This window comes from Danio rerio, chromosome 20, assembly GCF_049306965.1.
Source record: "Danio rerio strain Tuebingen ecotype United States chromosome 20, GRCz12tu, whole genome shotgun sequence".
Classification (NCBI taxonomy): domain Eukaryota; kingdom Metazoa; phylum Chordata; class Actinopteri; order Cypriniformes; family Danionidae; genus Danio; species Danio rerio.
Genome location: NC_133195.1, coordinates 55972156 through 55998648, shown reverse-complemented (window position 1 = coordinate 55998648; position 26493 = coordinate 55972156). Strand labels below are relative to the sequence as shown.

The 26493-nt window shown below is 38.3% G+C and overlaps 4 protein-coding genes across 12 annotated transcripts in view; 2 read left to right on the top strand and 2 right to left on the bottom strand.

Annotated features, from left to right (window-relative positions):
- Positions 1-26493, bottom strand: part of pycr3 (pyrroline-5-carboxylate reductase 3) — a 547472-nt gene that overhangs the window by 369086 nt on the left and 151893 nt on the right. The window lies entirely within an intron of this gene.
- The window catches only part of si:ch211-221n20.8, a 142370-nt gene that overhangs the window by 19471 nt on the left and 96406 nt on the right, over positions 1-26493 (bottom strand). The window lies entirely within an intron of this gene.
- On the top strand, positions 900-5360 carry LOC137488719 (uncharacterized). Of its 6 annotated transcripts, none has more exons than XM_073933808.1 (5): positions 900-1119; positions 3097-3243; positions 3440-4042; positions 4143-4258; positions 4325-5360. In XM_073933808.1, the coding sequence occupies exons 1-5, from the start codon at positions 927-929 to the stop codon at positions 4424-4426; spliced, it is 1161 nt and encodes a 386-aa protein (XP_073789909.1). In that variant the 5' UTR covers positions 900-926; the 3' UTR covers positions 4427-5360. The 6 variants fall into 6 exon arrangements, with proteins under 6 accessions (XP_073789909.1, XP_073789906.1, XP_073789908.1 ...); XM_073933809.1 differs by lacking the exon at positions 900-1119 and adding an exon at positions 2697-2823; XM_073933805.1 differs by having other exon boundaries at positions 3440-4159; positions 4259-4583.
- Positions 16338-20318, top strand: LOC110438207 (uncharacterized). The gene is made up of 3 exons (XM_021468718.3): positions 16338-17685; positions 19062-19208; positions 19405-20318. Exons 2-3 carry the CDS (start codon positions 19064-19066, stop codon positions 20259-20261), a joined length of 1002 nt encoding a protein of 333 aa, XP_021324393.1. The 5' UTR covers positions 16338-17685; positions 19062-19063; the 3' UTR covers positions 20262-20318.

Sequence of the window (26493 nt, the reverse complement as noted above, 5' to 3'; positions counted from 1 at the left end):
TTTAGTCGTTTTGATCAGAACTGAGGTTGATCAACAGATTTATGCAAAAAAATTGAAAAAATATTAATCTGATGCATTTTTACAGCAGATATATTCAGTGGATGTTTTCGTCCATAACAAAAGGCTGGTTAGATTGAACAGTGCACAAGGGATAAGAAGCATTCAGATACAGTATGTCTGCCAAACCCTCTCCACCTAACCGTCGGTTTCGCGCGTCCGCCATATTTGTAGTTTAACACTTTCTACCTGTGTTTGTAGTTCTAACAGCACATTTTTTTATTAAATATAAGAATAATAACATCATTGAACTAAAGAAAAAATATAATAATAAAAAATAAGAAAGAAGAGAGAGAAAAAAAAATACACAGCCTCAATCATAAAGAAAAAAGATTGTCATAAGCTTTAAGAAACTTATTATTCTTATTATTATTAATTAGCTTAAGAGATTCAATATTGTACGACATTTTAACAAGTATTAAAATAGGTATTGTTTATAGAAACTTATTTTTGTGCATAAAAATTTTTACAGTGTAACACAAAAAAATTACAATAAGATCGAGATCATGATCATAATCCGAGAAATACAGAAATATATCTTTTATAGACAAATTTAAATCATGTTTAAATAAGGACGATAAATAAAAAATAATGTCATTCCAAATATGTTTAATGTGAGTGCAACTATAGAATAAGTGAAATAAAGTCTCTTCAAGTATATTGCAGAAAGTACACAAATTAGATATATCAAAATAATTAGCAATTTGGGAATTTGTAGGATAAACATTATGCAAGATCTTAAAACGTATCTCTATTACTTTGTTGGATAAGCACGTCAGTCCCTCCCCCGCATGACGTCACAGTTTCGAACGCTAATTAGAACACACTCTTGAACGCGCGTCAGTTTGATTTGGTGTTCAGTGGTGTAGATGGTGTTTGACAGTCAGCGAACAGTCATGCGTTTTCAGTCAAAAATACAGCGTTTACAGCACGATATGGATTATAATATTCTGGAGAGAATGATTACACGAGATTCACCAGAGTTCAGGAGCCGCGGTCGCGCTGGAGGAGCGTCCGAACAGAGAGCTTCATCTGCGGCCGTCGTGGAGAACCAGACAGCAGGTAAGAGCACAGCAGCACACCGGTGGAAATATACTGTATTATTTTATATATATATAGTACATTTACTATAGGACATGTAGTAGATTTCCTGAGGTAAATACTGCAGTGTTTTTGATATTTACTACAGTAAATCACAGTGATGTGGTAAATCTATTCTGCTTTACACTTACTGTGGTAAAATCGATGATAAACTGTTTGAACTACAAGACAAATTACGACAGAAATCTCAAATGTCAACATTAATGATGTTTATGTATATAAAATGTTATAATATCATCCTAATTCATATTTTCACTACATGTAAAGCACAATCATACAAATACACAGTTTTAATTAATTATGTGATCATATTTTACTCATTATTATATGTTTGAGAATGTAGAAGGCTAAAATAAACAATAATAAAATAAAAAACTTCATATTATGAAATATAAGTTGTATATTGAACAGCTCTACAGTATATATTATCACAGTAATTGTTCTTGTTATACTGTATGTGTGATAACTTTTACATTTTTGGTGTGGCTACAGTAAGGAGATACGGCTGTTGAGGGTGTTTTAGCCTTCATAACCTTTAATAAATGGAATGTTTTGGTGTATTTGATATTTCAGTGTGAATGCAGTCAGAATCAGTGTGTGTTAAAAAGATAAAAGACTGTAAACAATTTAACTCTGTCATAATTCACACTGAAACACGGCTCTTTTAAAATATCATGAGTTATTCACATTTATCAGTTCACTGCCGTTCTTTAGTATCGAATCACAATCAGTTTTATTGCCAAGTGTGCTTCACACACACAGGAATTTGTTTTGGCTGCAGAAGCTTACAGTGTACGTAAATTGACAACACAAAATCAATATGAAAAATAGATGATAAACATTAAACAGAGATGCAGTTAGTCCAAAAGATCTGAATGTTGAGTTGTATGTACAGATTTGTTATAAATATACAGGTTATAAGGTGCTGTGTACAAATGCGTATGAGAAAGTGTTGCATTGTATATTGTTATAAGTATAGTATATGAGTGTAAATACTACAAACTAAATACTAGAGTAAATGCTGTAATATAATAGTCTACTAGTTTACTGTAGCAACTTGTAAAATATACTACAGTAATAATTACTACAGTTTATTATTTGTATTATTTCCTGATTTGTAAGTCGCTTTGGATAAAAGCGTCGGCTAAATGACTAAATGTAAATTATGCTGAAGATGTTTATTAATAGTACTATTATTATTGTACTGTAAAGCTGGTCTTATTGGCCACTAGGGGTGCTACAATACTGACTTAAATGATTTGGTTTAGTTTTAGGTCATGGATTCAGTTCGGTTTTTGATATGTTCAGTAAAAAAAAAATAAAAAAAAACATATATATATATATATATATAAAATGTAAAAAATGACAAGTAAAATAAAATACTAAATGAATACAATAAAGCAAAGATGATACTAAGATTAGCATAGGCTCATTCTGAAGACGTAGCTCTATATACATTACTGATAAATGATGTATCCAGAAGTACGTGTGGCTGCATTTTGTCTCTGAAAATAACGCTATGGTATGACGCCGTTCCTTTACGCGCCTACAAGCTGACCGCTTACCTCCGTGTGGACGGCTTTACTACTTTACGTCGGCAGACTTGTGATGCAGGGACCACGATGACGCGGTTCGAGTCCGGTGAAGAACGGTTCCAGAAAGCAGGTAATGTCTAACCCTACTCCAACTGTAAACCCAACCGTCACAGTAATGTAAAAACAGATCTGGATCTGGAGTCTTCAATATAAGTATAGCTGATTAACCATGTGGATGGATGATATAATCCTTCTGAGCCTACCAGTCAGCGCAGAAGGCCCCTATAATAACGCTCATTAAATGAAGTGATAACATTCAAAGTGGGTGGTGATGTCCAGCCGCTGGTTGTTGTGCTACTGACCCGTTATCTGTACTTTCTAAATGTTTTCTCATTTTCTTTAGAGATGCAAAGACGAGGACGGAGGAAGACAGGCGTTCTTTCATTCTTCCGGAAAATGGGAAGAGCTATCCATAAGCTTTGCTGTATGGATGCAGCAGCAACATCTATAGTGGACCACACTGACCCATCTGGTAGCGCTCGTGCTGTCGGTAAGCAGCGAAACAGAAGGATTAGGAAAGACATGAGTTGTGGTTTTAGCTGATTATAGTAATTGAAGTGAAACACAGATTAAAATATTGTAGAATTGTTTATTATCCTGCTTATTACATGGCTATAGGCATGTGCTATTAGTTGAATTGGTTGTTATCGGGGAATAACACCTTGTAATGTTTTCTCTCTCTTCAGCCTCAGAATCGAGAGAACGGACTAGAAAGATCTACCTCAAGAAAGATTGCAGCAAAGTCATCTTGAGAATCATCAAGGGCACCCCAGGGTCCCCGGATCCGTGTGGGGTCTGTGTTGTCTCCATTGACGTGGACCAACCTGGGATCTCCAGTGTGTCTGTTGACCCGGGACCTAATGGATTCTACTCGGATTCTTTTAGTCCGGGTCCACCTGGAGTCCTCCGCTTGTCCCTCGTCCTATGTCCATCTGGGGTGTTCAGTGTGTCTCTTAATGCTCGTCCATCTCGAGGCTGCAGGGTGTCTGTTGATCCCGGTTCGTCTGGGTTCTTCAGTGTGTCCTCTTATCCGGGTGCGTCTCGGGACTTCAGTGTATCTGGTAACCCGGATGCCTCTGGAGGCTGCAGGCTGTCTGTGGATACGGGTCTGTTTGGGGGCTGCGCAGTGTCTGCTGCTCCGGGTCCGTCTGATTGCGGCATGTCAGCTGCTCCGGGTCCGTCTGATTGCGGCATGTCTGCTGCTCCGGGTCCGTCTGATTGCGGCATGTCAGCTGCTCCGGGTCCGTCTGATTGCGGCATGTCTGCTGCTCCGGGTCCGTCTGATTGCGGCATGTCTGCTGCTCCGGGTCCGTCTGATTGCGGCATGTCAGCTGCTCCGGGTCCGTCTGATTGCGGCATGTCTGCTGCTCCGGGTCCGTCTGATTGCAGCATGGCTGCTGATCCGGGTCCGTCTGATTGCAGCATGGCTGCTGATCCGGGTCCGTCTGATTGCGGCATGTCTGCTTATCCGGGTCCGTCTGATTGCAGCATGGCTGCTGATCCAGGTCCGTCTGATTGCGGCATGACTGCTTATCCGGGTCCGTCTGGTTGCACAATTCATGCTGATCCAGGTCCGTCTGGTTGCACAACGTCTGCTGCTCCGGGTCCGGCTCCTCACTGGTGGATCAGCAGTTCCAGCCCGCCAAGCAACAGAACCAATCAGATGGCGGTAATCCAGTATTCAGAAGGCTTCATAACGCCGGCAGACCTGACTCTCTATGTGTTGTGTGTTGTTGTAATTCTTTTATTGCATGTAGTGTTTGTCTGCATCTGAACTGTAATAAATTGTGTTTGAATACACTTGAAACTGTGGTACAAAGCTCTTTTATTATGTGTGTTGATGATTTATTTGTATTTTTATGTGTTTTGTGCTCTGGACATGCGTAATTCTAATAATTTTTTTAATATATTGTATTTATTCAGCCTCATCACATAGTGGCAAGCTTAGTGCAGCGTCACACATCTTAAAGCATAAAAAAACAAGGAAAATATTAGAGATAATATGAACACAGACATAAAATAAGGAAATAATCATGTAGAAATATTAATAAAAACATATTAATAAATATTAATTTTATGACTTATTATGACGTATCTATCTATCTATCTATCTATCTATCTATCTATCTATCTATCTATCTATCTATCTATCTATCTATCTATCTATCTGTCTATCTGTCTATCTATCTGTCTATCCAGCTTTTCATCCATCTATCTGTTTATCTATTCATCCATGAATCTATCAATCTATTATTTTATCTATTTTTATGTCCACATATATATCACAAAAATAATAATAAATATACAATTTATTATATAAACATACAGTCATGAGTAAAATGTCATAATGCAATAATTATCTTTCTAAAATTAGATAATATTGACAGTTGTCTAAAGAGCTCACAATCAACTCACAACAGCAGATTTGATTATAATAATCCCATAATCATTAGTACTGCTAACTTATTGCACTTAAAATACCTGCTGTATGATTAACATGTTAATGGCAGGAGAGAACAAGCACATTTATCAGGCTTATACTATTACAAATCAATTAATAAATCAATAAAGAATACCCAGTTATACTGACACACCAGTCACAGATCCCAGATCGAGGACTAGTCAAGCAGATTATATGGATAAACCGGTGATGTGAAGTGCCATCAGCTTTCTTCAGGTCTCTAATTTCAGCTTTCAGTGGATTTTTCACATATTTCTGAAAGTCATTTCTCTTATATTGTGATTAGGAACCTGTCCAGATGATCCAGATCTGGATTGTTGTGCTGTACATTTGTTTGGTGCTGGTTTGATTTGATGGGTAGCTTATTTTCTCTCAGTCTTTAAGTTATAAATATGACACTGTTGCTTCATTCTGTTAAAAAACATGAACAAAACACACACTTTCACATTCAGTACGTCACGAAGACTGTGGAAAACACTGCAGAGGCTGTACGTTTGGTCTGTAATCAGCAAATTAAGAGGTACTGCTAAGAGTAAACGATTGTCTGTATATTTATTGAACACTATTCTGCATTGTAAGAAAACACTCCAGGATTGCATTTCATTTCTGTAAAGATTTCCTTTTTCATCTCTGCATCATCGACATGTACTCATCATCATATACTCGCATACTATGATGTCAGCTTGTAACTCACTGTCATGCATTTAATGGTTTCCCCCATTAAAGTGTGTGTTAACCGTGTGTTGTGTGCTCTGGACATGCGTAATTCTCCTAATACTTTTTAAAATATGTTGTATTTATTCAGCCTCATCACATAGTGGCAAGCTTAGTGCAGCGTCACACATCTTAAAGTAGGGCTGGGCGATTTGGCAAAAAAATAAAATCTAGGTTTTTTATAAAGTTTGACCGATTCACGATTTCGATTTTTTTTTTGTTACTCGTCTTCTCAAAACATTACAACAACATGACTGAAGTAACATTCTCTATAAAAGTAACTTGAAAAACCATCTGGTTAAGGAACATTGTAGTTTTAATGTCATACAAAAATCGGTCAAGGTGTAAATAAATGTAAAACAAATTCACAAGTTAAATAGCGTTGCTGAAGATTTGAATAAGAAATATTTGTGTAAATATTCCCGTTGCAGGAATACAGAGGTACTGTTTGCAAGTTTTGCTGAGCCAAGGAAAGATTGGCTGTCAGCTCGGCTTTGACTTTGTCTTCTGATTGAATGTCAGGTTGTAATGATGCTGCCTTTTTCTTAAAAAGATACAGTGGAAGTAAAGGACTGAACATGTAAACTGTAAAGCCTAATTTAACCCAATGTGTGAAGTTGTGGACGTATAGCAGGAGCAAATACAAGCACCAGATGTGTGTCTACTATAAAATAATATATTTAATTATTTTTCTTTTTCCCCCTTTTAAATACCGATCATTTGATGCGCTTTGCTCCACTCTCTGTATCATGCTGCCTGATCTGTCTGGTTTTCAGCTAGATCCGCTAAATGACGTCATGGGGGCGGGTACTTTCACTTTCACTGCTACAGTTCCTCACCTCTGCTCGTGTTCAAACCAAAAGATCGGCGAGGTTTTTCACATGGCAGGCTTTTACGTCCTTCATACATGTTGAGATTGAGTTTATCGACTTGATGAGGGAATATGTCTTGACAATCCACACAGACGTGACTCAGACTAATGCAACAAGTAAAATCCTACATGACTTTAACAGGCAGTCAAGCAGGTCGCACACCAGGGGCCTCATGTATCAACGAAGCGTACGCACAAAAACTTTGCGTTCGCCAGGTTTCACGCTCAGAATCGCTCACGTTTAGAATTAATAACGATGAACTGAACGTGGGAATGTGCGCAGCTCCACCCCAGCTTCATGGCTGGCATTGGCGACTCCTAGAGGCAGTTGTGTTAAATTGCTCTCTACAAAGTGTCTTTGAGCCGTGCAATGGCAGCTGTATGAGACGGGTTCATCTAGCAGGTATATAAGGTTTCCATACCATACAGTTGACCAGCCAAACATTAAAGCACAATTTGCAGCAGTCGCCTGTTTTCCCAATGTAATCTGAGCGATCTACTGCACACACATTGCTATAAAGACACTATCTGAAGATGAACTTGCATGCGTGAACAGGGCTCGAAATTAACTTTTTTACTTGGTAGCACCGGTGCTTCCAACTTCAAATATTGAGGAGCACCAAAAAAGATTTAGGAGCACCCACCAAAAATGAATAAGCACCGCTGCAAATAGTTTTTTAAGGGATTTATTGTATTTTAAAACAACATCAATAGGACTAACAAAAACCAGAAACAACTATCGAACTAATGCTGTGATGACTTGATATTTGTGTGCTATAATTCCAAAATGAATGTCTAATAATTATAGAATATTAATGATAATGAAAATGACAATAATAGTAACAATGAACTGCCTTGAACGTGCATGAATATCTGCTATAAAAAGTCTGTTACTTTATGAAAAATAATTGTAGTTTGCATCAAACAAAAATGAAGCATTGCAGTAAGAAATATTGATTTTGTGCTGCTGTTTTTATATGAATGTCAATTTAATAAATAATATTTCTGCTACAGAACAAACAAAAGATTATAATAAATCATTCAATTCAATGCTGAAAGCTGCAAAGCAGTCATCAGTAAATAAATTAAAAAATAATATACACCTCAAACAAGAATAGACAAGAGAAACACTTCTATCACTCTTTAAAAGTTTTGGTTTCAGTTTGTGTCAATTTAAAGGTTCAGTCTGAGCTGATCTTCATGTTTCTGTGTTAGTGGAAAGCAGGCGAGTCAGCCGACCCAATATATGAGCAGGCAGAGCAGGATTCTTGCTGTGACCACCGGCGCAATACCGCTGTTTGTTATGATGAGCCGCAGATTCAGTGTAAACTTAGTAAAGGCGAGCTTCTTTGGCGATGATATGTACAGTATTAGATTTGACTTTTAGCGGACATTTGCGCTGAACACGCAGTGAATGCAACGCATGGAGATTCGGGCACCTTCTCTGAAAAGCAGGTACTCGATTGATCTCAGCTGGCAGATCAATATCCATCACGTGTCATGATCGCTTTCATCTGCGCCCTCAACTTTAGGTAGGGTTTGCAAATCTGTGTGCTTTAAGTTTTCATTCTTCAGCCGTTTGCATTTCCCGTGGTCATTAAAGCTCCTTCCCTGTCACCTGACAGCGGAATACCTTGAGTGATTGACAGCTAATATGAACCAATATAGCGGCAGGGAAGAGCGATTCAGCACGTTTTTACAAAAAAATCAAAACAGGTCGCACTACAATCATTATCTGCAGTTGCACTAATGCGCCAAAATATATTATGAGGTCGCATAGATTAATTTTCGGCCGCATAATGGGGGGGATGAGTTCATCAGACGCTGGATTCGAACCGAGTTCATGCTCGAACGTGTCAAAACATGTTGATATGCGTTTTACGAGCTGCGCCACTAAACTGTTTAAGGTACAACACATTTTACCCCTATAAATCACACTCTTTCTTTTTTAATTCACTCAGTGCGATGTTCAGACTTAACTGTGTTAACCGCATCAGTTAAACTCTCCCACTCTATTTTTTTCTTTTGTTATTAATTCCGGAGGACAAACTTGCAAATAACACAGTTTTTCTCCGGTCTACCTCTGAAAGCAGCACCTCCAGTTCACATTCTGTTCAGAGTTTCTCTTCTTGCTTTTGCCGTTGCTTTTTCATTTGGTTTTGCCAAAGTAGAGTCATTAGCATATTCATACGGGGGAGGAGGCAGGGAGGGGTTTTGCGCTCGTGCATGTTGCCCTCAGTTTCACGTTCATTCGGATGTACAAAAGAATATGCGTGAGATTCGGCGTACGCAGTGTTTCATACATCTGAATTTTTTTCTGCGTGCGCACATTTACAGCTTTGTGCTTACGCAATGTTTTAGTATGAAACTAATCAGATGACGCTCTGTGACGTGGCTGAAAAATGTACTGCGTTGTGAATCGTGGCTGGGCGGCGCCGGTGTGTGTATAGAACCTGTTTAAAATTCTTAAACCATGGCGCTGCGTGGTGCTGTGGAGCGCGTGGCCGAGAGGCGCTTCTGGTGTGCTTATTGCTTCATACAGAAAGTGAACCAAAGCACATTGGTGCCATTATAATGTATTAAATGTATATATTTTTTTAAAAATCGCGATTCTCGATTTCATATAAAATTAAATCGTCGTCAAAACGTAAATTCAATTTAATCTGAAAAATCGCCCAGCCCTATCGTAAAGCATACAAAACAAGGAAAATATTAGAGATAATATGAACACAGACATGAAATAAGGAGATAATCATTTAGAAACATCAATAAAAACATATTATGACTTATTATGCCACTTTATACAAGATGTAAAATAAGTCTCTGATGTCTCGAGAGCAGGGGTTTTCAAGCTTTTTAATCTCAGGGACCCTCAAATATGATGATTCCTTGCAGGGGAACCTTTTGCCTAAAGTTTAAAGGCACTTATGTATTTTAAGTGTAAATATGTAAACTAAAATTCTGTTTAACGTAAAGACATTATTGTTCATATTTCACAGGCATGCCAAATGGTATTGTTTTGAAAACTGTTTATTTTATTAGTTGGCAACTCACTATAGCCAAAAATGATTCTCAAACTTTTTATATTTCATAACAACAACAACAACAACAACAAAGACGAATGTTCACATTAACTGAACTAGCTTTTCTAACTAAGGCACTGGTGGATGAAAAGTTTTTTTCCCTGTCTTGTATTTATGGAAAACTGCTAAGTGAAGTTTAATTTTAAACTAATTTCGAGAAGAGCATGTGCTCATGATTGACCCAGCTGGTCCACATTAGCTAATCATGATCCTCCAATCAGAGGATCCCAAGTCACTATATATACATCCTCATTTCCTTTCTACAGCTATCTTCGTCTGGAAGAAACCCCCCTCCTCCCACCTTTATCCAGAATGGGCGGCACGGTGGCTCAGTGACTAGCACTGTTGTCTCACAGCAAGAAAACCAATGGCGTTGTCTCCTCGCTGGGCCATCGGGTATTTCTGTGTGGAGTTTGCATGTTCTCCCTGTGTCCGAGTGGGTTTCTCCCGGGTTCCCCGGTTTTCTCCCACTATCCAAATGTGCTCTATATTATAGACAAATAAGCCTAAATCTTTTTTCTAATGTCTTACTCTCAGGAAGTTCGCCTTGGCCTCAGCAGCGGGGGAGTTTAAGATCGACCTGAGCTCAATCTCCCCTCACCCTGCGAAAGGGGGGAGCTCTGGGCTTGAGGATCTCTTGAGCTCAGGGCTCTCTCCCGGGACAGCACGCCAAACAAGCTACATATAAATCATGAGCTAGGTGTGAACTCTTGAAATATTTCCATTGCGTCTGGTTACTGTGTTGTCTGACAAAGGCAAACAATCTTCCTTTCGTGCCGCTTCCTCTCCAAATAACTTTGACGATGTCTTTGGTAGCTGGTAATAGCAATGCTTCGCCAACTGTGTGCGGCTTCTTAGCATGCGCGATGTGGAGTGATGCCAAATATGAGGCTTTTAAACACCTCTCAGGGACAGATGCTTGCTGCTAAAAAATACTAGCCTGCCGGGTCAAACACAACTCCTGATGTTTTAATAGTCGATTTTTCTGCCTCATTGGGATGTTTCTGCTGTAGATGGCGCTTGAGCTTGGAGGGTTTCATGCATTCGTTGGAGACAATCTCTTGAGAAAGAACACACTGGGGTCTATCTACTACCTGTTTTAACATGCAGGTAAAACCAAACGCAATGTAAGATTCATCATGCTTTCTGGTTTCCTCAACGCTCGCCAAGTCAGATTTGCATGAAGTGCTTGTGGGAGCGGGATTCTTTACAAATCTTTCCATCATCTGTCCTGCACTTACAGCCGCTAACTGCTCCATTCAACTGTATGCAAAATCTTAAAGAGCGCAAAGGATTTTGGGATAAACACATTACAGTTAAGTATCCACTTATATAAACCATAAAACTATATACAGATTAATAGTTTATAGTCATTAATAATTTTAGGATTGGGAGTATCCAAATGCGATGATGGCGGAGTAAGAAGTCGCACGTTTCTGCTCTGAATATTACTTTCAATCACTTTGACTAATCTGAGTTCTCTACGCGTTTTAAGCGTATCTGATATTTTACATAAGATTAACAAGACATCGTGACAGCGTTTATAACCTAATATGCCGAGAGGTAATGCAAAAAAGAACACTGGAATAACTGAGGAGGATAACGTGCAAGCGTCGGGTATGGCGGCTTCGACACAGGGAGACGACATCCGCGAGCTTCTCGGGGGCATCAGATCAGAGGTCGCAGCGCTCAGAGTGGAGATTCTTTCCGAGCTAAAAACCTCCATTTCAGCTGTGAAAGCATCGCTGCAAACCCAGGGGGAAAAATTGAAAGATGTCGAGGAATCATTAACCAACGTGGATGGCCGTGTCACTTCTTTGGAAACTGCATGCGCAGCTCTGACCAAAGACAACGAAGTTCTCAGCTTTACTAAGCCCACTTCTTGTAGCAGTATATAATGAATCTTTTAAGAGGGGCTCTCTCCCACTGACTCTCACACAGACATCTATCTCACTCTTGTTAAAGGAAAATAAGGACCCCATTTTCTGTGAATCGTATAGGCCAGTTTCACTGCTAAATGTGGACCTTAAGATACTAGCCAAGGCTCTTGCATTGCGCCTTGAACCAATTTGTCCAGCAGTAATACATGGTGATGAAACAGGCTTCATTCGTGGACGTAATTCGTTTAATAACTTGCGGCGTTTGTTTAATGTAATGTACATGCATTCACACTCTGATATCAATGAAATCATCGTTTCCCTTGATGCTGAAAAAGCGTTTGATCGAGTTGAGTGGGAATATCTTTTCTTTACTCTCAAAAAATGTGGCTTCCCTGAAAATTTGATTTCCTGGATCAGGCTCTTGTATTCTGCCCCAATAGCCCCAGTCTGCACAAATAATATCTATTCAGAATATTTCCCTTTGTATAGAGGTACAAGGCAGGGTTGCCCCCTTTCACCTTTGCTGTTTGCCATTTCGATTGAGCCCTTGGCCATATTACTTCGTCAATCTACTATTTTTACAGGAATCACTCGGAATGACAAAGAACATAAAATCTCCTTATATGCAGATGACGTTCTTTTATATGTCTCAAATCCAACTCATTCAATACCTCACATACTATCAGTCTTAAAAGATTTTGGAAAAATTTCAGGCTATAAAATAAATATGCACAAGACAGAGTATTTTGAGATTGATGCCCCTCTAGATAGATCTTCTTACACAATACCATTTAAAGTGGATCAGGATAAGTTTAAATACTTAGGCATATCAGTTACTCGCTCCTTTAATGACTTGTTTAAAGCCAACTTTTATCCATTACTAAAACGTTGTAAACAAGATTTCAAGAAATGGTCCACTCTACCTCTTTCACTGTCTGGACGTATTAATCTAATTAAAATGACAGTTCTCCCACGGTTTTTATACCTTTTTTCAAATATACCCATATTCATAAGAAAACAGTTTTTCTGTAACATAGATAAATTGATAAGCCATTTTATATGGGGAGGTAAATCACCTCGTATTAGAAAATCATTCCTCCAGAGGAATAAATCCCAAAGAGGCATGGCACTGCCAAATTTTTTGTTTTACTACTGGGCAAGCAACATTCAAAAAATGTTGTACTGGGTATCTTCTTGGGACCCAGAGTCAATTCCACTGCGGGTACAGGGTGAAAGAGCTTGTTCCAGAGCTTCTCTTCAATCTTTGATATGTGCATCACTTCCAATTTCAGAAAAGAATTATATGACTTCTTTTAATCCCATAGTTGTACATACATTAAAAATTTGGTCACAGTTAAGAAAGCATTTTGGCTTTCAGGCTCTCTCAATTGCAGGTCCCATTGCCTCTAACTGCTTATTTGCCCCATCTTGTACAGACTCTGCATTCCGGGTGTGGGAGGAGAAGGGGATTAAATGCCTGAAAGATTTATTTATTAATAATATTTTTTGCTCCTTTGAAGAGCTTGCTCATAATTTTTCTCTGCCCAAAAACAATTTTTTTAGATTTCTGCAAATACGAAGCTTTGTTAAGTCAAAATTTAAATCTTTTCCTGAATTACCTGCTGCCTCAGTAATTGATGCATTATTAGACTTAAAACCCGAAAGTAAAGGACTAATTTCTCATATATACTCTTTAATTTGTACAATTGATCCTCAAAGTCTAGAACATATTAAAACCTCCTGGCAGCTCGACTTGAGCAGAGACTTCACAGACTTAGAATGGGATGGTATTTTAAATAAAGTACATTCATCATCACACTGTACCAGACATGCCCTTATTCAATTTAAAATACTTCACAGGTTACATTTTACAAATTTAAAATTGTCTAAGATCTATCCTACTGTTAGTCCAGCATGCAGTAGATGCTCAATTTCACCAGCCACAACTGCCCACATGTTTTGGTTCTGCCCAAATCTAGGGAGGTTTTGGAAAGACATTTTTCAATCATTTAGTGATATGTATGGTTTTCCTATTGAACCTGAACCCCTGTTGGCAATTTTTGGAACCAGTCCAGAAAATATTGTGCTTAAAGAAGAAATATGTAGAGTAATTGCTTTTACCACGCTACTGGCAAGGCGTTTAATTCTTCTGTATTGGAAAAAAACTGAGGCCCCAACACATAGTAGATGGATTAAAGACGTTATGTATTTTATTCAGCTTGAAAAAATCAAATTTACTCTAAGAGGTTCAAAAAATACTTTTTTAAAAACCTGGTCTCCCTTTCTTACATACGTTGACCATTTACAATTTTTGGAGCAGGAGTTTATATAAAATCTCTCATAATCCCAAAAGACCCCCCCCCCCTTTTTTTTTTCATATTTTCTTATTCCTCTTTCATGTCACTGTAACCTTGTAATGCCTTTCACAATGGCAGTGCTTGTAATAAAGGTATACAGAACCTTTCTTTTATCACACACTGAACTGTTCACTTTTTATGTGTATCGTATATCTTGAGGACTTTATGTTTGCAGACTGTTAGCTATGTATATCTTCTGTTAAAGCCACAAAAGGGAAAGTAGTGTTGGGGATATTTGTTTATATATTTTGTTTTGTTGTTGTTGATTGTTTGTCTTTTTTTTTGTGCAAATGTAAAAATAAAAATCCTTATAAATAAAGTATTTAAAAAAATAATAATAATTTTAGGATTGGAAAAAAAAATATCTCGTAAATAATTTTTTGTTTCTGCCAAGTTTTTCGCGGACCCCCCAGCGCTCTCTTGCGGCCCACAAGGGATAAGGGCATAGGGATGAGCCCTTCCCAATTCACACAGTGAATGAAACCAAACATTCTTGCTGTAAGGATCATGGCCCGAAATGTCCATCAGTTGTATCCTTCAAAATCATTCTCCACACCACCACCAGTGTGCAGCATCCACTATCCTAAAAAAATAATGCATCAAAGCCAATGTTGTTATTATCGTTCACATGTCCAAGACTGTGATAAAAGAAAATAAATAAAGCCCACAATTACTCTCTATACTGAAAATACGTCATTTTGTGTGTGTTTCACCAAATCAGTGACATCAAGTATAAATTTTATGAGTTAAAATCCTGTAATTTTCTAAGCAATTTAGTCGTTTTGATCAGAACTGAGGTTGATTAACAGATTTATGCAAAAAAATAGAAAAAATATTGATCTGATGCATTTTTACAGCAGATATATTCAGTGGATGTTTTCGTCCATAACAAAAGGCTGGTTAGATTGAACAGTGCACAAGGGTTAAGAAGCATTCAGAAATGTCTGCCAAACCCTCTCCACCTAACCGTTTATAGTATTTGTAGTTTAACACTTTCTACCTGTGTTTGAAGTTGTAACAGCACAAGCAGCGTACACGTCAGTCCCTCCCCCGCATGACGTCACAGTTTCGAACGCTAATTAGAACACACTCTTGAACGCGCGTCAGTTTGATTTGGTGTTCAGTGGTGTAGATGGTGTTTGACAGTCAGCGAACAGTCATGCGTTTTCAGTCAAAAATACAGCGTTTACAGCACGATATGGATTACAATATTCTGGAGAGAATGATTACACGAGATTCACCAGAGTTCAGGAGCCGCGGTCGCGCTGGAGTTAGTAAAAATTATAAATAGCTCTAAACCAGCTACGTGTATGCTGGACTCAATTCCAACAAAATTACTGAAAGAGCTGCTACCTGCTATAGGAGAACCTCTTCTTAACATTATCAACTCTTCTTTATCTATAGGCCATGTTCCAAACTCTTACAAGCTAGCTGTTATTAAGCCTATTATTAAGAAACCGCAACTAGACACCAACAACTTAGCTAACTATAGGCCTATTTCAAATCTTCCATTTATGTCTAAAATACTAGAAAAAGTTGTTTCCACTCAATTATGCTCTTTTCTGCAGACGAACAATATTTTTGAAGTGTTTCAGTCAGGTTTCAGGGCTCACCACAGTACAGAAACCGCCTTAGTGAAAATAACCAACGATTTACTCTTAGCTGCTGACCGAGGGTGCGTCTCGCTATTAGTTTTACTCGATCTTAGTGCGGCATTTGATACCATTGACCACAATATCCTCATAAATCGCTTAAAGTCTACAGGTGTCCAGGGACAGGCTCTACAATGGTTTAAGTCATACTTAACTGACCGCTACCAGTTTGTAAATCTTAATGGACAGCCTTCACAAATCTGCCCAGTAAAGTATGGGGTGCCTCAAGGATCAGTTTTAGGCCCTTTACTGTTTACAATTTACATGCTACCTATGGGAGACATTATTAGAAGACATGGGATCAGCTTTCACTGCTATGCAGATGATACTCAATTATATATTTCCACTAAACCTGACGAGACGTCTGAACTTTCTAAACTAACTGAGTGTATCAAAGACATCAAAGACTGGATGACCAACAATTTTCTTCTCTTAAACTCAGACAAAACAGAATTATTACTTATTGGGCCTAAATCTTGCACACAGCAGATCTCGCAACTCAATTTACAATTAGAGGGATACAAAGTTAGCTTTAGCTCTACTATAAAAGATCTGGGTGTCATATTAGACAGCAATCTAACTTTTAAAAACCATATATCCCATGTCACAAAAACTGCCTTCTTTCATCTGAGAAATATCGCTAAATTACGAAATATGCTATCCATCTCAGATGCAGAAAAGCTAGTCCATGCTTTTATGACTTCGAGACTGGATTACTGTAATGCTCTATTTGCTGGCTGCCCAGCATCCTCTATTAACAAACTTCAATTAGTGCAAAATGCAGCAGCCAGAGTTCTGACCAGGTCTAGAAAATATGATCATATAACCCCAATTTTATCCTCCTTACACTGGCTGCCTGTTAAATTTCGTATTGAATTTAAAATATTACTTCTCACCTATAAAGCTCTAAATAATCTAGCTCCTGTTTATCTAACCAACCTTCTGTCTCGCTACGAACCAACTCGCTCCTTAAGATCTCAAAATTCAGGGCTTCTGGTAGTACCTAGAATAGCAAAATCAAGTAAAGGAGGTCGAGCCTTCTCTTTCATGGCTCCTACACTCTGGAATAGCCTTCCTGGTAATGTCCGAGGCTCAGACACACTCTCCCAGTTCAAAACTAGATTAAAGACCTATCTGTTTAGTAAAGCATACACTCAGTGCATCACCTAGCAGGTTCCACACTGGCTTCTGCATCTTGCTTATATACACTATGAACAGCAGCTACGCTAATTCTCTTTATTCTCTATTTTCACCTGGGGATACTCATCCCGAGGTCCTCAGATTATGCGGAGTCACTGATTGGATCCAAGACCAGCGACGTGATGTTCCCAAGGATTCCATATCCGGGACCAGGCCATATCCTGAGCTGCTGCTGCGCTGATGGTCGAGGGGAGTGGAGAACTTGAGTCTGATTCCAGCGACGCTCCAGGGACAGACGAGTCTTCATTGAGGCCATCTTCCAGCATAAACCACGGCGAATGAAGTTCTGCACAAGACTTTTGGCCAGCGGAGAAATTAAAATGGTCGTGCCCAACTGAGTCTGGTTCTCTCAAGGTTTTTTTTCTTCACTCCCATCAGGTGAAGTTTTTTTTTCCCTCTCCGCTGTCGCCACTGCCTCGCATGGTTCAGGATTGGTAGAGCTACGCATCGTTGAATTTGCTCTTCAGTGTTTGAACTCTCAGTAATGAATAAATCACACTGAACAGAGCTAAACTGAACTGAACTGAACTGAACTTAAACACTAAAACCTGAACCACACTGTTCCAATTACTATGACCATTTATGTGAAGCTGCTTTGACACAATCTACATTGTAAAAGCGCTATACAAATAAAGCTGAATTGAATTGAATTGAATTGAGGAGCGTCCGAACAGAGAGCTTCATCTGCGGCCGTCCTGGAGAACCAGACAGCAGGTAAGAGCACAGCAGCACACCGGTGGAAATATACTGTATTATTTTATATATATATAGTACATTTACTATAGGACATGAAGTAAACTTCCTGATGTAAATACTGCAGTGTTTTTGATATTTACTACAGTAAATCACAGTGATGTGGTAAATCTATTCTGCTATACACATACTGTGGTAAAGTAGATAATATACTGTATGAACTACAAGACAAATTACGACAGATATCTCAAATGTCAACATCAATGATGTTTATGTATATAAAATGATATAATATCATTATCCTAATTCATATTTTCACTAAATGTAAAGCACAATTATACAAATACACAGTTTTAATTAATTATGTGATCATATTTTACTCATTATTATATGTTTGAGAATGTAGAAGCTAAAATAAACAATAATAAAATATAAAACTTCATATTATGAAATATAAGTTGTATATTGAACAGCTCTACAGTATATATTACTACAGTAATTGTTCTTGTTATACTGTATGTGTAATAACTTTTACATTTTTGGTGTGGCTACAGTAAGGAGATACGGCTGTTGAGGGTGTTTTAGCCTTCATAACCTTTAATAAATGGAATGTTTTGGTGTATTTGATATTTCAGTGTGAATGCAGTCAGAATCACAGTGTGTGTTAAAAAGATGAATGACTGTAAACAATTTAACTCTGTCATAATTCACACTGAAACACGGCTCTTTTAAAATATCATGAGTTATTCACATTTATCAGTTCACTGCCGTTCTTTAGTATCGAATCACAATCAGTTTTATTGCCAAGTGTGCTTCACACACACAGGAATTTGTTATGGCTGCAGAAGCTTCCAGTGTACGTAAATTGACAACACAAAATCAATATGAAAAAAAGATGATAAAGATTAAACAGAGATGCAGTTAGTCCAAAAGATCTGAATGTTGAGTTGTATGTACAGATTTGATATAAATATACAGGTTATAAGGTGCTGTGTACAAATGCGTATGAGAAAGTGTTGCATTGTATATTGTTATAAGTATAGTATGTAAGTGTAAATACTACAAACTAAATACTAGAGTAAATGCTGTAATCGAGTCCGGTGAAGAACGGTTCCAGAAAGCAGGTAATGTCTAACCCTACTCCAACTCTAAACCCAACCGTCACAGTAATGTAAAAACAGATCTGGATCTGGAGTCTTCAATATAAGTATAGCTGATTAACCATGTGGATGGATGATATAATCCTTCTGAGCCTACCAGTCAGCGCAGAAGGCCCCTATAATAACGCTCATTAAATGAAGTGATAACATTCAAAGTGGGTGGTGATGTCCAGCCGCTGGTTGTTGTGCTACTGACCCGTTATCTGTACTTTCTAAATGTTTTCTTATTTTCTTTAGAGATGCAAAGACGAGGACGGAGGAAGACAGGCGTTCTTTCATTCTTCCGGAAAATGGGAAGAGCTATCCATAAGCTTTGCTGTATGGATGCAGCAGCAACATCTATAGTGGACCACACTGACCCATCTGGTAGCGCTCGTGCTGTCGGTAAGCAGCGAAACAGAAGGATTAGGAAAGACATGAGTTGTGGTTTTAGCTGATTATAGTAATTGAAGTGAAACACAGATTAAAATATTGTAGAATTGTTTATTATCCTGCTTATTACATGGCTATAGGTATGTGCTATTAGTTGAATTGGTTGTTATCGGGGAATAACACCTTGTAATATTTTCTCTCTCTTCAGCTTCAGAATCGAGAGATCGGACTAGAAAGATCTACCTCAAGAAAGATTGCAGCAAAGTCATCTTGAGAATCGTCAAGGGCACCCCAGGGTCCCCGGATCCGTGTGGGGTCTGTGTTGTCTCCATTGACGTGGACCAACCTGGGATCTCCAGTGTGTCTGTTGACCCGGGACCTAATGGATTCTACTCGGATTCTTTTATTCCGGGTCCACCTGGAGTCCTCCGCTTGTCCCTCGTCCTATGTCCATCTGGGGTGTTCAGTGTGTCTCTTAATGCTCGTCCATCTCGAGGCTGCAGGGTGTCTGTTGATCCCGGTTCGTCTGGGTTCTTCAGTGTGTCCTCTTATCCGGGTGCGTCTCGGGACTTCAGTGTATCTGGTAACCCGGATGCCTCTGGAGGCTGCAGGCTGTCTGTGGATACGGGTCTGTCTGGGGGCTGCGCAGTGTCTGCTGCTCCGGGTCCGTCTGATTGCGCCATGTCAGCTGCTCCGGGTCCGTCTGATTGCGGCATGTCTGCTGCTCCGGGTCCGTCTGATTGCAGCATGGCTGCTGATCCGGGTCCGTCTGATTGCGGCATGTCTGCTTATCCGGGTCCGTCTGGTTGCACCAAGCCTGCTGCTCCGGGACCGTCTGGTTGCACAATTCCTGCTGATCCAGGTCCGTCTGGTTGCACAACGTCTGCTGCTCCGGGTTCGGCTCCTCACTGGTGGATCAGCAGTTCCAGCCCGCCAAGCAACAGAACTAATCAGATGGCGGTGATCCAGTATTCAGAAGGCTTCATACCGCCGGCAGACCTGACTCTCTATGTGTTGTGTGTTGTTGTAATTCTTTTATTGCATGTAGTGTTTGTCTGCATCTGAACTGTAATAAATTGTGTTTGAATACACTTGAAACTGTGGTACAAAGCTCTTTTATTATGTGTGTTGATGATTTATTTGTATTTTTATGTGTTGTGTGCTCTGGACATGCGTAATTCTCCTAATACTTTTTAAAATATATTGTATTTATTCAGCCTCATCACATAGTGTCAAGCTTAGTGCAGCGTCACACATCTTAAAGCATAAATAACAAGGAAAATATTAGAGATAATATAAACACAGACATAAAATAAGGAAACAATTATGTAGAAATATTAATAAAAACATATTAATGATTATTAATTTTATGACTTATTATGACGTATCTATCTATCTATCTATCTATCTATCTATCTATCTATCTATCTATCTATCTATCTATCTATCTATCTATCTATCTATCTATCTATCTATCTATCTATCTATCTATCTATGTCTATCCAGCTTTTCATCCATCTATCTGTTTATCTATTCATCCATGAATCTATCAATCTATTATTTTATCTATTTTTATGTCCACATATATATCACAAAAATAATAATAAATATACAATTTATTATATAAACATACAGCCATGAGTAAAATGTCATAATGCAATAATTATCTTTCTAAATTTAGATAATATTTATTGACAGTTGTCTAAAGAGCTCACTATCAACTTACAACAGCAGATTTGATTATAATAATCCCATAATCATTAGTACTGCTAACTTATTGCACTTAAAATACCTGCTGTATGATTAACATGTTAATGGCAGGAGAGAACAAGCACATTTATCAGGCTTATACTATTACAAATCAATTAATAAATCAATAAAGAATACCCAGTTATACTGACACACCAGTCACAGATCCCAGATCGAGGACTAGTCAAGCAGATTATATGGATAAACCGGTGATGTGAAGTGCCATCAGCTTTCTTCAGGTCTCTAATTTCAGCTTTCAGTGGATTTTTCACATATTTCTGAAAGTCATTTCTCTTATATTTTGATTAGGAACCTGTCCAGATGATCCAGATCTGGATTGTTGTGCTGTACATTTGTTTGGTGCTGGTTTGATTTGATGGGTAGCTTATTTTCTCTCAATCTTTAAGTTATAAATATGACACTGTTGCTTCAATTTGTTGAAAATCATGAACAAAACACACAGTTTCACATTCAGTACGTCACGAAGACTGTGGAAAACACTGCAGAGGCTGTACGTTTGGTCTGTAATCAGCAAATTAAGAGGTACTGCTAAGAGTAAACGATTGTCTGTATATTTATTGAACACTATGCTGCATTGTAAGAAAACACTCCAGGATTGCATTTAATTTCTGTAAAGATTTCCTTTTTCATCTCTGCATCATCGACGTGTACTCATCATCATATACTCGCATACTATGATGTCAGCTTGTAACTCACTGTCATGCATTTAATGGTTTCCCCCATTAAAGTGTGTGTTAACCGTGTGTTGTGTGCTCTGGACATGCGTAATTCTCCTAATACTTTTTAAAATATATTGTATTTATTCAGCCTCATCACATAGTGTCAAGCTTAGTGCAGCGTCACACATCTTAAAGTAGAGCTGGGCGATTTGGCAAAAAAAATAAAATCTAGGTTTTTTATAAAGTTTGACCGATTCACGATTTCGATTTTTTTTTTTTTTTGTTACTCGTCTTCTCAAAACATTACAACAACATGACTGAAGTAACATTCTCTATAAAAGTAACTTGAAAAACCATCTGGTTAAGGAACAATGTAGTTTTAATGGCACACAAAAATCGGTCAAGGTGTAAATAAATGTAAAACAAATTCACGAGTTAAATAGCATTGCTGAAGATTTGAATAAGAAATATTTGTGTAAATATTCCCGTTGCAGGAATACAGAGGTACTGTTTGCAAGTTTTGCTGAGCCAAGGAAAGATTGGCTGTCAGCTCGGCTTTGACTTTGTCTTCTGATTGAATGTCAGGTTGTAATGATGCTGCCTTTTTCTTAAAAAGATACAGTGGAAGTAAAGGACTGAACATGGAAACTGTAAAGCCTTATTTAACCCAATGTGTGAAGTTGTGGACGTATAGCAGGAGCAAATACAAGCACCAGATGTGTGTCTACTATAAAATAATATATTTAGTTATTTTTCTTTTTCCCCTATTAAATACCGATCATTTGATGCGCTTTGCTCCACTCTCTGTATCATGCTGCCTGATCTGTCTGGTTTTCAGCTAGATCCGCTAAATGACGTCATGGGGGCGAGTACTTTCACTTTCACTGCTACAGTCCCTCACCTCTGCTCGTGTTCAAACCAAAAGATCGGCGCGGTTTTTCACATGGCAGGCTTTTACGTCCTTCATACATGTTGAGATTGAGTTTATCGACTTGATGAGGGAATATGTCTTGACAATCCACACAGACGTGACTCAGACTAATGCAACAAGTAAAATCCTACATGACTTTACGCTTTAACAGGCAGTCAAGCAGGTCGCACACCAGGGGCCTCATGTATCAACGAAGCGTACGCACAAAAACTTTGCGTGCGCCAGGTTTCACGCTCAGAATCGCTCACGTTTAGAATTAATAACGATGAACTGAACGTGGGAATGTGCGCAGCTCCACCCCAGCTTCATGCCTGGCGTACACACATTTTTTGTGTGTGTCTGTTTTATTTCCATTGGCGACTTCTAGAGGCAGTTGTGTTAAATTGCTCTCTACAAAGTGTCTTTGAGCCGTGCAATGGCAGCTGTATGAGACGGGTTCATCTAGCAGGTATATAAGGTTTCCATACCATACAGTTGACCAGCCAAACATTAAAGCACAATTTGCAGCAGTCGCCTGTTTTCCCAATGTAATCTGAGCGATCTACTGCACGCACATTGCTATAAAGACACTATCTGAAGATGAACTTGCATGCGTGAACAGGGCTCGAAATGAACTTTCTTACTTGGTAGCACCGGTGCTCCCAACTTCAAATATTGAGGAGCACCAAAAAAGATTTAGGAGCACCCACCAAAAATGAACCGCTGCAAATAGTTTTTTAAGGGATTTATTGTATTTTAAAACAACATCAATAGGACTAACAAAAACCAGAAACAACTATCGAACTAATGCTGTGATGACTTGATATTTGTGTGCTATAATTCCAAAATGAATGTCTAATAATTATAGAATATTAATGATAATGAAAATGACAATAATAGTAACAATGAACTGCCTTGAACGTGCATGAATATCTGCTATAAAAAGTCTGTTACTTTATGAAAAATAATTGTAGTTTGCATCAAACAAAAATGAAGCATTGCAGTAAGAAATATTGATTTTGTGCTGCTGTTTTTATATGAATGTCAATTTAATAAATAATATTTCTGCTACAGAACAAACAAAAGATTATAATCAATCATTCAATTCAATGCTGAAAGCTGCAAAGCAGTCATCAGTAAATAAATAAAAAATAATATACACCTCAAGAAAGAATAGACAAAAGAAACACTTCTATCACTCTTTAAAAGTTTTGGTTTCAGTTTGTGTCAATTTAAAGGTTCAGTCTGAGCTGATCTTCATGTTTCTGTGTTAGTGGAAAGCAGGCGAGTCAGCCGACCCAATATATGAGCAGGCAGAGCAGGATTCTTGCGGTGACCACCGGCGCAATACCGCTGTTTGTTATGATGAGCCGCAGATTCAGTGTAAACTTAGTAAAGGCGAGCTTCTTTGGCGATGATATGTACAGTATTAGATTTGACTTTTAGCGGACATTTGAGCTGAACACGCAGTGAATGCAACGCATGGAGATTCGGGCACCTTCTCTGAAAAGCAGGTACTCGATTGATCTCAGCTGGCAGATCAATATCCATCACGTGTCATGATCGCTTTCATCTGCGCCCTCAACTTTAGGTGGGGTTTGCAAACCTGTGTGCTTTAAGTTTTCATTCTTCAGCCGTTTGCATTTCCCGTGGTCATAAAAGTATGAAGGTAATTCAGTTGCGAAACTCGAGAGCTTGCAAATGTAAATGTGAGCACTTGTGATAATAATATTTGTATGTGTAGGTTGAAATGTACACTTACAGCTCTGATGTGAACAGCTGAAATCCTCGATTTGCACACACACACAACAATCCACACACTTGTGTTTTAAATTGGAAGTTGCAGATTAATAGTTGTGTATTTGTAAAATGTCATTCACAAATACAAAGTGACAGACACACGTGTGCACGGCAAATTTGACTGCATCTTCGCTCTACAACCACAGGTCGGCACTCACAACCTCTCAGATTCGTCAGTACAACTACAAATCTCCCGCGCTCTGACTTTTGCTACACATCTCCCGCGATCTCTGTAGCAGAACTCATCTGTGCACTCGCAGATGCAGAGGCGTGAGCAGCGCTGGGCAGGGAAGGGGCGGGGCTGGTGTAAAGCTGTTTGATTGGCTGATGCCTGACCAATGAACAATGCCAGCAGCCAACAGGACTGAGGTGCAAAATAATCATTTCCCACGATTATTTTATTATTTAGGGTTTATTTAAACTCTTTTCTGAAGAGATTCTTGTTAAAAATAATAAATTCTGTGGAAATGTACATACCAGTAAAAGAGCAGCAAAGCCAGTTTATTGGCTAGAGCCAGCCAATGAGATGGGGCGTTTCTGTTTGTCAGGACACAGGGCAGCTCACGTTGTTTGAGGCCTCGAGCAATCAGAGGGTAAGTTATGATTTTTAATAATTATCTATATGTTCAATACTGTTAGCTAAGCTAAGGACTGTGCTGGGTGCTTCTCTTGTTTGTTTGTTTTTTTTTATATAAGAAACAGTTATGAGTTATCTAGGAGCTGCTTTCAATCATGTTATATGGTTCTAAAGATACGATTCAACCCACATGAAATAAGAAGTTGTAATAGTATTTATAGTAAATAATAGTACGTTTTTGAACCATACTAAATATAGTAAACTGTATTATACAGTATATATTGCAGTATCTACAACTTTGTTAATGAATGCAACAGCACACTGTAGTATTAACTAGCATGAACTTTAATAAATTGAAGTATATTTACACACACACACACACACACACACATTAATAGCAATTAAAAATAACACTAGGCGTTTCAGTTTCTTACAGATCATACCGGTTTTTGTTATAATAACCTGCATCATATCTATCTATCCATCTATCTATTTACATGTTTGTGTACAGTGTGTCCTTTATATAACTTTTTTAATTATGAACGTTACTAACTATAGGTTATTTCTCAGTTTCCTGTAAGGATGGAGTGACAGGAGAGATCAGCATGTTTCAAGTCGATGAGGAACTCAGAGAAGCTGCATAGCTTGAATAGGATGTTATTTATGCTAAAGATGACATGATGATCCAGCTCATCTACAAACACTTCAAAATGATTCAGATCATTCAAGAGGAAGCCAACTTTATTTTCTCTTTTTTCTTGCCAAGATGACTACAGATTTGAACAAAACACACACTCACCCACACACACAACTTTTATTTTGATAATTGTTTAATGTAGTATTTTTACACTTTACTGTAAGGCAGGGGTGTCAAACTCAGTTCCTGAAGGGCCGTAACCCTGCACGTTTTTAGTTTAAACCCTGCTTCAACACACTTAAGTGAAAGTTTCAAACAAACCTGAAGGACTCAATTAGTTTGATCAGGTGTGTTTAATTAGGGTTAGAACTAAACTTTGCAAAGCTGCAGCCCTCCAGGAACTGAGTTTGACACCTGTTCTGTAAGGGAATGTAATTTGTCAAATAAAATTTACAGTCCAAATAAGTGCAGTGCAAATGTGTAGTTACTTGTATTGAAATATTTCAGGGTTTTTCCTTGTTCATAATGAGATGGAGGTGGTAAATCCAACTTCATCATTACCCATCAAATGTTATCTCCTCTTTAATACTTTGCTCAAGCCTTTACTAATGGTCAGAAAGCAAGCCATTGTGTAAAGCTGGTTGATGCTCGCTGTAATAGAGAGAGATGATGACTGTTCAGCTTATGTTGCTTAACCCTGCAGATGAGATGCTCAAAGTGGACCCTCAGCCGAGCGATGGACACTGTCTCCCTCACCTAGTTGCTCTTCCTTTGAACACACATATTATGTTGAAGGATGCAAGTTGTGGACCTAAATCAGATGTAATGCATGTAGATGTAAAAATTAGAAAGAAATGAAACTGCTTTAAAATGTATTAGGTTTTACATATAAATACGTGTTCTTAACAGATTTGTTTCAACTTGATATTTGCATAATAAATGGC